We start from the raw sequence: 12,104 nt of genomic DNA, 5'->3' as shown, positions 1-12,104 counted from the left end.
TGGAAAAATGTGTCCACTCCCAATTAAGCGATTTCTATACCAAGACAAATTTCCCTAGCCAATTCCAATCTGGGTTTCATCCCAAACACTCCACCGTAACTACCCTGCTAAAAGTTTGCAATGAAATCCAGTATGGAATGGAACGGGGACAACTCACTGGTGCAGTATTCCTAGATTTTGCAAAGGCTTTTGACACAGTTGATCATGCTATCCTGCTTAGCAAACTCCAGAGCTCTGGAACAGGGAAGCATGCTTTAAACTGGTTTCAGTACTCATATCAGGAAGATCCCAACATGTGTCCATCTCAGGCTCTAACTCCAACCCCTTGTATATCACCTGTGGTGTCCCGCAAGGCTCTGTTCTGGTGCCCCTACTCTTCTCAGTTTCATTAATGATCTTCCCACAGCATGTAAGGAAGCCTCAATACACATGTATGCAGACGACACAATCCTATATGCACAAAGCCGTAGCCACTCTGACCTTCAACACATACTTCAGTCTGACTTTTGAGACTCGAAAACTGGATTTCCCAAAACAAACTGTTTTTAAAAACTGACAAGACAGTAACAATGTTATTTGGGACCAAGACTAAATTTTTAAAGCTTCCAGTGACTGAGCTCCTGATTAGAACAAACGCTAACACCACCCTAACCCCTGTCACTAGTTTTAAATACCTGGGCTTATGGTTTGACTCCCACTTAACATTCAGGATGCACATTGATACCCTGACAACCAAGACCTATGCCAAACTAGGGGTACTTTACAGGACCAAATCCTCCCTAAGTCTCCTGGTCAGAAAGCGTATCGCACAGCAGATGCTAATGCCAATTATTGACTATGGAGACATAGTATATGGCTCGGCACCTCAAACCCACCTTAGCAAACTTGACACCCTCTACAATTCAATTTGTCATTTTGTTCTTCAATGCAACTACAACACACATCACTGCGATATGCTCAAAGAACTAGATTGGTCATCACTAGAGTCTAGGCGCAAAGTTCACCTTTCCTGTCTTGCCTTTAAATTCTTCATTGGCAAGCTACCCAGCTATCTGAACAAGCTCCTCACCCCTACCACATGCAGCACTTATCACCTGAGATCAGACTCCAAAAGACTGTTCATGGTCCCAAGGCTCAACAAAGTATCCGGACGTTCCTCCTTCTCCTTCCGTGCACCCCAAAACTGGAACAACCTACCAGAGACTCTCACATCCACCACCAGTTTATGTTCTTTCAAATCTAAGGCGGTCTCACATTTTAATCTGGTCTGTAACTATTTCATACGCCCGTAATATATATGTTCTTTAACTGTGCACGCAATGTCTTGTATATAATGTATACCCTGTTCATTTATGTAACTGTATTTGTAACCATGTATTATTTGTTTTACTCTGTGCCCAGGACATACTTGAAAATGAGAGGTAACTCTCAATGTATTACTTCCTGGTAAAATATTTTATAAATAAATATAAATAAATATATTCTCGTTCATCCGGTTGTCTAGTATCTTGGCAAATAGGTTCAGGTCAGTATTTATGAGGGAGATAGGGCGATAGCTCGAACAGATTGTAGGGTCCTTCCCTTTCTTAAGGATAACCACAATGTTAGCTGAGGCCATTGTGTCAGGAATAGACTCTCCTTCCGTAAATGTATTGAATAGAATCCTTAATTAGGGGGCAATAATTTTGAAGAGTTTTTTGTAATACAATCCGAAAAACCATCGGGACCAGGGGATTTAAGGTTTTTGAGGCCTTTGATTGCTAACATTATTTCCTGGCAGGAGATTTTACGTTTAAGTTTTGATAGTTGTTCAGGTATTATAGTTGTGAGGTGACATGACCGTTGAATTTGAGAAAGTTTGGTTTTAGGAGCTGGATGAGTGGCCTTGTCAGATCTGTTATAAAGTTCCTGATAGAATTTTCTAAATTCCTCCACAATTTTGGTTGGGTCATGGGATAGGACCCCATCCTTAAGATCTATGGCCTGGACCCCTCTCCCCTCCCCCTCCCCCAGACTGCCTGGGCCTCCTAGATTCCTGGCGGCATAATATGGGCCTTATTCCCTATCTCAAAATATTTCTAATATCTAATAGCTTGCTCCATTTTATTTGACAAGCAGAGGTTCAATTCTCCTCTGGTTCTAATTATTTTTCCAGTGTTTCGGCTGACTGTGTCACTTTATGGCTCTTTTCGAGTTTTGCTAGTTCTTTGGTTAGTTCCTCGGTTTTTTTTTATGCTGTGTTTTTTCCTGAATGAGGCTACCCTCATAAGAGTGCCTCTTATAACGGCTTTATGGGCCTCCCATACTATGGAAACTGCCTCAGGGGGTAGTTATTAGTGAAGTAAAAACTGATATCTTCATTTAGAAGTATTACCACATCCGGACACTTAAGAGAGATTTGTTAAGTCTCCATTGGCCCGCCATCCTCAGAACATTTAAGTGTAGTATTGTGGTGTCTATTAAAGCGTGGTCTGACCATGTGATCGGATGTATATTAGCTTTTGGTATTCTCCCCACCAGTCGGGCATCCACCAGAATCATGTCAATCCTGGAATATGAGTGATGGGGGGCAGAATAGAAGGTGTAGTCCCTTTTGGTAGGGTGTAGAGATCTCCAGATGTCTAGTTTTTTTTCTTTTAATAAGTTTGTTTTATAAAGAAAGTTCCCGCTCAGCTAGTAAATGTTGAGTGCACCTACTTTCAAGAAATACTTTTGTCTCTCTTTTAATAAGTTAACTAGCAGTCTAGGTTCTTGTGAGTCAGGACGATAAATCCCCGACACTGAAGCACCCGATCTGTCTAGATTGGGAGACAAGACTAGGTTAAAATCTCCCGCCACAATCAGAAGCCTTTTCTGAATGTTTGGATTAGATCTATGACTTTTTCAAAATATGGGGCCCTTGCTGAGTTAGGGGCAAAGACACTAACCAACGTGATTTCAGACTCACCAATCTGGCCTGTCAGGAGAATAAAACGCCCTTCCTTGTCATTTTTTTGAGGTCTAGTTGAAAGGGGGTATTGTTATTGAAGACTATGGCCACCCATCTTTTTTTAACTGTTGCCGATCTGGGGAAATTGTTTATGTAAAAAGGTTGGTTGGCGAATTTTCGAGAAATTAGTCTCCTGCAAAAAGATGACATCTGATAGCTCTCTTTTATAGAAAATGCCGTCCAGCGTCTGTCATGGCTGTTGAGCCCTTTAACATTATGGGATACTATCTTAATGGAACCCACTGTGGGGGTGGTTGTGTATAGATCATTTATCTTTTGATACCAACCTGTATATTAATGAATATGAACCTGACAAGTACATATATTTGAGAATACCATGTTTTGACCTTGAGACCTTGCTATTACCGAAATGGGAGGGGAAACCCACAAGGGAAAGGAGCAACAGTATATGACCAAAAATAAAATTTTTAAAGGAAAAAAGTTTGAGGCCACTAAGTGGCTCCAATGATTAGGACTCATGCCTGACCAGGTTAATGGCTTGAGTAAAAAACTAACTCGGTTTAAACACTTGTGATGTAACACCTGCGGCCGCCCTTCCGCAGCCCCACATATTTTAATCTACTAAAGTACGTTCCCCCTGCAATATACATACACTGAATGTTTAATGCTGCTGGAAAAAATTAAATACTATTTATGAAGCATAGGCACATGGGTTGTATTTATTGAACAAAAGCAAAGAATCTAAACAGATGAGTTAAAATGAGAAAGAATTGGCAGCAGTGATTACATTTGTATGCAAGATTATATTTGAATAGTTGGTGATGAAGCAAAAGATTTTCAGACATTGAATTGACGTATGTTGTGTTTGTGTACATTTGTTCCTACATATGTGTTGGGATATTATTCTAATGCAGAGGGAATGAATTGACTAAGTTACTTTTCTTCCAATCAAATTACAGGACATACAGAGCAACATGAAACAAACTTATTTACCTTTGATTCATATACCTTATGTTTCATTTGCTTTAGTGTAAATTAAAATATCTGTAATCTGGTTAATGTCAGTCAATGTGATTAAAACGAAAAGTTAAAAATACCCACTCCAAATGGAACATAGTGCTAATAATATTATTGAGTTATGCATAATAGGCTTTTAGATTACTGTACATTGAAAGCTACAACAACCAGTTATACTAAAAATGTGTCCACGTTATCACAATAAATATAATTTCCATGAAACCAGTACTATACATTTATGGTAAGTGCATTCATCAAACTTTGGTAATATATCTTGTATATATTTTTCTCTAGTATGTACTTATATTTTAATATTTTTTATTCATTTTCATACATCTGTTACTAACAGATGGGTGGATACAGTAGTGATTGTTGATGCAGTCAACATATAGGCAATCATTTGTTAGCTGATTAATTTGTGTCAATTATAGACTTTTAAAACCTTTTTGAACTTGAGAGTTTTGATGTAGTACAGACACTTAAGCTGCTTCCAGAGTTATGCGCAGACCCAGCATTATATTTTCCTCTTGAGACATGGCCAGCACCAGAGCTAATGCCACTTCCACTGCCGAACCTGCTACCTGTTGAAATTCCACAGCCACCACCAGAGCTCAGCCCGCTATTATGGTAAAGGCCACTTCCACTGCCAACAGCTCCTCCAACATTGTATGTTCCTCCGACAGTGGAGTTGACCACAGCTGTAAGTAAGGCAGTCATATGTTTAGTTAGTGATCAGATCTTATCAGTTGTAATGAGAACTAATGCAGTGAAATGAATATCATGCTACTTACAGATGCTCACAGAGCCTGCACCTTCTCCAGTCATCCTAAAAAATTATATATCCTTTAGTATTTGTTTGCAAAGATAAAGCTTTCAAGGTAAGGTTTGCATTTCTAATAGAATATTCATGTTTCCAAAAAGATTTATCCTTTTTAACTCTCTGTTTTCTTCATTTTTATGAGGTTGATAGAATAGGCTTAATTGTCCATTGCAATGATTCCCAGATCTCTCCATAGGTCCCACCAATTTTCTAAGGCATCCACAAACATTCTATTCATATGCATATTACATTAGGTGCTTTCACCTGTGTGCAGAGGCATGGATTATCCCTAAAACCTGGTGTTGCCGTTGGTTCCTCGGGAGAGGCTTGAGAACCATTGGTCCCATACTAATAAGCTATGTTCTTACTTGCATGCATTGATTAAGGATTTATCAATATCATCTATTTTCAAAACTGGTGCAAGACCTGTGCAAAAGACACTGGATTTATTAAAAAAAAGAGATTTGCTGCTGTGTTTTTATTTTGCACAGACATTGATAAAAAAAAAAAAAAAAGCCCCTAATATATTTCTGAAATGGTAGTGAGGTAAATGAGTTGTATTAAAGTTGTTGAAGAAGTAAACAAATTTAGTGGGACTTAATTCTCAATTTATTTAACATTGGGGAAATGCTCTGTGGACTTTATTTTAGAAACATTTATACAATATTCCTTCCATAATATCATCTATGGAGAGGTTTTTTTTTTTCTAATATCAATTAAAAGGAAACTTTATATACAAGACAGTAAATAAAAAAAAGTGGTTCTCTGGATTTGCAAATAAAAAGTAGTTGTACTAGTATCATCATTTTTGAACCACTAACTGTTTATACAGTCTGTATGTACTGTATCCCACCTGCACTCTTCTCCCTCCAGCAGTTTCCTGTAGGTGGCGATCTCAATGTCAAGACCCAGCTTGACATTCATTAGCTCTTGGTATTCTCGGAGCTGGCGAGCCATGTCCTGCTTAGCTTTCTGCAGAGCATCTTCCAGCTCAGTAAGTTTATGCTTGGCATCTCTGACGGCCATCTCCCCACGTTCCTCAGCCTCAGTTATGGAAGCTTCCAGCTTAGCACGCTGGTAAAACACAAGGGAAAATAGAAAGATTACTTATTTACATTTTTACTGAGATCAAAACGTACGTTTTTTTTTTTAAACGTTACAAGATGGAAAAGCAGCAACCTTAAATATTGCATGACTTTAAATTATTGTTTGTGGTAAGACTTTTTGAGAGTTTTTTTATCAGTGATTCTATTACTTAGATTGAAAGCTCTTCGGGCAGGGACCACCTTGCCTATTGTTACTATCATGTCTGAAGCTCTTATTCCCATTATGTGTTATATTATTATATCACACGTGTTACTGCTGTGTAGCAGTAGTGAAGAGATACATGTCAGTAAAAGTAGCACATTGCAGTTCTCTCCAGGGGAAATAAAATATAAGGTTAAATCTCCTGAATCACTTCGGCCAATAGGAAGCTGCCACATCATACATTGAGGCTTCCTAGTTGCCTGCATGATGTGGGAGATTTCAAAAAAGAAGTACAGGTGAGTATCTTGGGAACAATGTGGTCCCCAGAACTGGAAATAAGGGTTTCCTTGCTTTCCTTCCTAGTTTAAAAATGAGGTTGAGGTCATGGGGAAACAACTGCAGTAAGCTACAAGACATTGACAGATTAAGGTGCATGTTGATTTTGATTTGTGAAGTTTATATTTTGACCTTCATAAACTTTCAAAGATATCCCATTGATTGAGGACATTTTCCCTGAAAAATTTGTATCCATCGTTTGTTCTATTAATGTAAATTTGTATAACTTGAACTGTTGATACGTTGTCAACGCAATACTGTTTAAACCTGACTACAGTATGCCGTTGCCCAAAATGTATGTATGTACAGTATGTCTTTATTTATATAGCACCATTAATGTACATACAGTAGCGCTTCACAGCTGTAATAGAAATGGCATTTAACTTTTACATACAATATACAGTATATATATATATATATATATATATATATATATATATATATATATATATATATATATATATTGCTTTACATTTAAAAAAAAAACGCAGCATACAAACACATATGAAGTGGTGAAAAACGATACATCTTAATCACAAATGGAGTCAGGAAAAAAACTGAATCATAGAAACACTTAGGACTCTGAATAAATATTGGAAAAACAAAAGTTATGTTCATATACTCCAAGTACTTGGCTGCATAGGTGATTATTCTTGTTCTCACAAGAAGACCTTTCATATATCTGTTTTTTTCATGTGGATGTTCTCTTGAAATGTAAGTGGACTTTACCTGTGCTTTCACACTATCTATCTCTCCGTTCAGTCTTTGAACAACTCGGTTGAGCTCAGAAATCTCATTTTTGGTGTTACGCAGATCATCCCCATGTCTGCCTGCATTGACCTGCAGCTCCTCATACTGTGGAGAAATAAATATAAACAACTGAATTAATCATACGGTTATTTCACACAAATTTAGCCACTTCCTGAGATAAATACTGTAAGTAAACCTAATATACCAATAAAGAACTTAGGGACTTATAATAGTAACTCTGAAGTTGTCATTGCCAAACTACGAGCTTTGGCATGTTAAGAAGTAGCGGAATAAAGTGTGCGGAAAAACCCTATTCCCTATTGCAAATCTTCTAATCCGCTTAATTTAAAAGTAACAAACGGCATAGTTTAACAGCCAAAACGCCTGGATTGTACTTGCTTTTCAAGTAGAATGACAGAGGTGGTGCTAACTCCATCTCCAGTCGGATTTATGGGTTTTGCTCTCTCTGCCAAACCCATATGTCAGACTCTGGATATAACTCGCAATACCAATTTCGCCACCCTTGAGGTGGTGTGAAGAAAAAAAAAATCTGTTTTTAGAAGCGGTTTGCATAACAGAGCTATGCAAATTGCAGTTTCTGTTAAAAACAAAATGCGAGTTGAAGGCTTTTATAACAAACCGATCTGATTGACAGAGCCGGAGTGAAACCACTTCTATAAAGGCCTATTAGACAAGGATTGAGTGTGCGAGAATGGCTTACAGAATGGCAAAGCATGTCAATTCACTTCTAAAGGGCACTTTAGAAGCGGATTGCCACACTACGAGAATAGCCCCCCTGGCTACAAAGCTATGGCCGTTTGATGTAATATAGTAATAGATAGCATAGAATAATGCAGATTAATAAAATAGATGATTGGCTTTGTGTCCTTGAAGTCTTAAAAGTATGTGAGGGTGAATCTGTATGTAGTGGACTCACTTTTGTTTGATACCAGGATTCTGCTTCAGTTCTGCTGCTGTTAGCAATGGCCTCATATTGAGCTTTCACCTCAGCAATGATGCCGTCCAGATCCAGGTCTCGGCTGTTATCCATGGAAACAACGACTGAGGTGTCAGAGATCTGAGACTGAAGCTGAGATATTTCCTGCAGGATAATGAAAAACAGTTTGCTTTTTCATCAACAGGGGCTTCATCATATATTTCACTTTATTAATAAATATGATACAATACACTATACACAATAACTTCAAAGATTAAAATATAGTTAGATCACACAGAAAGAAAATATCAGGTATACAAATAGTGCAAACATTTTTTGTTATAGCATTCTATAAGAGGAACTGATTGAGCATCTGGCAACTGTAGATTCCTAAATATTCCGACAGAGTTTCTCCTGTTTACATTCTGTGATTTTATTCAATAAATTGTACAGTAATACTAGAAAGGTACTAAACAAAACATTTTATAATATTGCAGACCAGCGCTTCTAGATATTTTAGAAAATAGAGACAAAATATGTTTGTTCTTTACCATGTCAAACACAGCTCGCAAGAAGTTGATCTCATCAGTCAAGGAGTCCACCTTTGTTTGCAGTTCAGTTTTATTCATAAAAGCAGCATCAACATCCTGAAAGGAGGTTCAAAATACATTAGTTTATGTTGTCTTGTTCACAGGAAAGGCAACAGTGCACCTGACTTCAATGTACATATTTATTACATGTTTGCTTGTAACTAGAGATGGGCACATTTTTTGGCAGATTTGGATCCACATCGTATCGGCCAGTTCCTTTGGTCTGCGAATTTCAGCAGATCAATCTCAAAAAGGGCAATTTGAGTTTTGTGGATTTCTTATGATTATTTCCAATACACTCCGCGGATTCCGCAAGCCATTGATGAATTTGTAGAATCCGATCCACGGATTCAGCAATACTTTGGCAGATTTTTAAGAATGCGTCAAAAACAAGTTGCTGAATCCGCCGATTGGATGCTACAAAAAAATCCGCAGGTTTTATCCGATGGCGGTTCTTGATGCATCCGTGTGGATTAAAACCAAATCCGTTTGCTGATTTTACACTGTGAAACAAATTTTTGGGGAGGGAGAAAATGCGAGAAAATCAGCAAAACGGATTTGTCCAGATTCTCCCATCTCTACTTGTAACATTGTTACACCATGTGCATAAATTACCTTCTTTAGTGTGACAAATTCATTCTCTGCAGCTGTACGCTTGTGGAGCTCCTCTTCATACCTATGAAATTAGATATTAATAAGATTCATTGCAAATTGGAATTTGTTTATATTTTGGTTGAGCAGAGACTTGAAAGATGAGATTTAGAATAATATTTAGAATAATTGAAAGAACAGCATACTATAATAATCCTAAGTGACATACTTTCTCTTGAATTCTTCTACTAGATCCTCCATATTCTTCCTGTCTCCATCGATGCGTGCTTTCTCACTTCCCAGGCAATCAAGCTGTCTCCTCAGGTTGTTGATGAAAACTTCAAAGAGAGGTTCAATGTGAGATTTAGCAATTTTTTGTTCTTGCAATAAAGCCCACTTGGTCTCAAGCATCTTATTCTGTTGCTCCAAAAATCGCACCTAAACCAAGAGAATAAAAAAAGATTACATCGTAACAAACTATTGTAATAAACATTATTTTGTCCAGATTTTTCTATTTTAAGAGATATTATCAAAAAAAATGTTTTTTAATCATTAACGCAATGATAATTTTCATGGGTACTTTAATTGGGTACTTTTTTCAGATATAATAATTTTTTGACATCTAACATTGCACAGTACTTTTTATAATAAAAGGACTTAATGTCTTAGGATAAAATGTTGCTTATATTTCTCCTTAGAGAGATTAATATCAAAATACTATTATTGTAAAGTTTTTTTTTGCTCTTACAACACTTGGTACTAAGTTTTAGAACTTGGTTATTAAGATTTTTTTATGAACCTTAAAAAAGTGTTTTCCCTCTCCACAAATATATAAAGTTCAGCCTATGCATCTTACCTTGTCAATAAAGGAGGCAAATTTGTTATTTAGAGTCTTTATTTGCTCTTTCTCCTCTTTCCTTATTCTCTGGATATTAGAATCAATCTCCAAGTTTAGTGGGGCCAAGAGACTTTGGTTGACAGTGACAGCTGTGATGCCTCCAGGACAAAATCCTCCCGTAAAATCATGCCCAGCTCCACCGATGCCAGATCCAATACCAGATCCTCTATGTCCACTTATTCCTGGTCGACAACTTCCAACTGAAATCTTACTTCCTCTTGAACCAACGTTAAAAGCACTTCTACTACTAAAGTTTGGTTGTACATTGTGGCTGACACCAACCCCCCTTCTTGAAGAGACAGAGCTTACACTGTATCTGCTCACATTCTTGGGTAAACTTGCTGAAGATGAGCTAAAATTTTTGAACCCTGAGCAACTGCGACTGGATTGGTGAGACATGGTGCTTAGTTAAGAGCAAGATAATTAGAGGACACAATTATGATGGAGCAGACTGCAGAGCAAGCTCAAGTACTGTTAGTCCCTCTGAATTCAAAGCAGAAACGTTCTCCTTTTATATTGAGAGAAATGGGATTGGCAATAGTAATGAAAAAAGACCCGGTCATTGCTTTTTATGAGCTTAAAGTGCAGGCATTGCAATTCATTCTTCCTACGGTACTTTCACAGAAACCAGTACAGCAACACACCCACAAAGTTACAAAATGTTAGATGTATTTGCAGCTGGTTATTTTCCCACTAATAAAACAACATCTTAAATTTTTAGTATAGGTTATGAGGAATAATTAAAAAGATCATTTAAACATTTCATCATTCTGCTAATCATAAATTATGAAATGTGTTAGCTCGCTATATAATTTTCAAGTTTTCTGTTTTGCTTCCATAGTTTTATATTCAGTTGCTAAACACTCTATAAAACTCCTTTTATATTTAGGTGCTGATTTGGATTTTATTTTACTACTCTTTGGCTCTTTTTATTGGAGATATCATCTTCACTTTTGAGGGAATATTAGTTATCTCATATTGTTAAGTAGAAACCGGAGAGGATATGAATAGGGGGCAGTTGAAGTGTGTTGATAAAAGAATAATAATAGGTTATTGTACAAAGTCCTTGCCTTTTAATTTTTTCTGCACGGGGCACAGGAAGTTTGTGACTATCCAACGATCACACTGAATAAGAATTAATATCCGAGGATGGAACATGCAAATTGGTATAATACAAAAAACTCTACAATCCAAAAAGTGTAGTGTGAACACTTGGAGGATAATCCATAAAGCAGTGAAATTTTTATTAAATAACAGGATTAAATTAATTTACAGAACATTTATATGTAAATAGGCACTCACATATTTAAAACTGAGAAAGCATTTTGAAGACTGCTTCATCAGTCCAGAGCAATGGCATAACTATTGCCCGGGATTCCAGGGCACGTCCTGGGGTCCCCATCTCGGGAGGGTCCCGAAGGGAGCCAGGACTCTCCTCCTGACTCAATGAATTGCCTGAAGTGGTTACAGAGGCCCTGCGTTCTACCCCACAGAAATAAAACTAATTGCCAAGAGAGAGAGAGTGGGGCCTCGGAAACAGAGCAGCCCTCCTTCATCCACGTCTCAGCGTCATGTGACACAGTGTCGTCATTTGACACAGTGTCGTCATGGCGATGCAATGTCAAATGGCGACACATTGCCATAACTATGTGTCGACACCTAATGTAGCAGCATCATGACGTCATGATGTCACGACATTGCCTGGGGGCCCCTTATGGTGTAGTTATGCCACTGGTCCAGAGAGCACCAATTGTCCATTTGCCAGGTAACATTTGATGAATCTACTCCATACTTTCCCATGGACTGGAGTAGACACAGTTTATAAAATGCAAGCTAGGTTACAGTGTTCTTTTGCTATCTCTATGTCCTCCCCCTCTCTGTGTTGCCCACTCTTTCTCTTACCCCCCAATCTCTCTCTCTCTCTCTCTTTCCCCTACTTCTTTGTTCTCCCCAATCTCTCTCTCTCT

The 12,104-nt window shown here is 37.7% G+C and overlaps 1 protein-coding gene across 1 annotated transcript; it reads right to left on the bottom strand.

Moving 5' to 3' along the window:
- Nucleotides 1–3,655: 3,655 nt before the first annotated feature.
- LOC142490072 (keratin, type II cytoskeletal cochleal-like) lies at nucleotides 3,656–10,642 on the bottom strand. The gene is made up of 9 exons (XM_075591864.1): nucleotides 10,096–10,642; nucleotides 9,469–9,677; nucleotides 9,264–9,324; nucleotides 8,610–8,705; nucleotides 8,059–8,223; nucleotides 7,101–7,226; nucleotides 5,641–5,861; nucleotides 4,759–4,793; nucleotides 3,656–4,665 (listed from the first exon to the last, which is right to left on the bottom strand). Exons 1-9 carry the CDS (start codon nucleotides 10,534–10,536, stop codon nucleotides 4,403–4,405), a joined length of 1,617 nt encoding a protein of 538 aa, XP_075447979.1. The 5' UTR covers nucleotides 10,537–10,642; the 3' UTR covers nucleotides 3,656–4,402.
- Between the last annotated feature and the right edge of the window lie 1,462 nt (nucleotides 10,643–12,104).

The sequence above is a fragment of the Ascaphus truei genome, chromosome 3 (assembly GCF_040206685.1).
Source record: "Ascaphus truei isolate aAscTru1 chromosome 3, aAscTru1.hap1, whole genome shotgun sequence".
Classification (NCBI taxonomy): Eukaryota; Metazoa; Chordata; class Amphibia; order Anura; family Ascaphidae; genus Ascaphus; species Ascaphus truei.
The sequence above is the reverse complement of the archived record's forward strand: the minus strand, read 5'-3'. Positions and strand labels throughout refer to the sequence as shown.

Coding starts and splice junctions, on each gene's coding strand:
- LOC142490072 (XM_075591864.1), bottom strand. CDS start 10,536: ATGTCTCACCAATCCAGTCGCAGTTGCTCAGGGTTCAAAAATTTTAGC. Junction 5,862..7,100: donor TAGATAGTGTGAAAGCACAG/GTAAAGTCCACT, acceptor GTGTTTTACCAG/CGTGCTAAGCTGGAAGCTTC. Junction 4,666..4,758: donor TGCAGGCTCTGTGAGCATCT/GTAAGTAGCATG, acceptor CCTTACTTACAG/CTGTGGTCAACTCCACTGTC.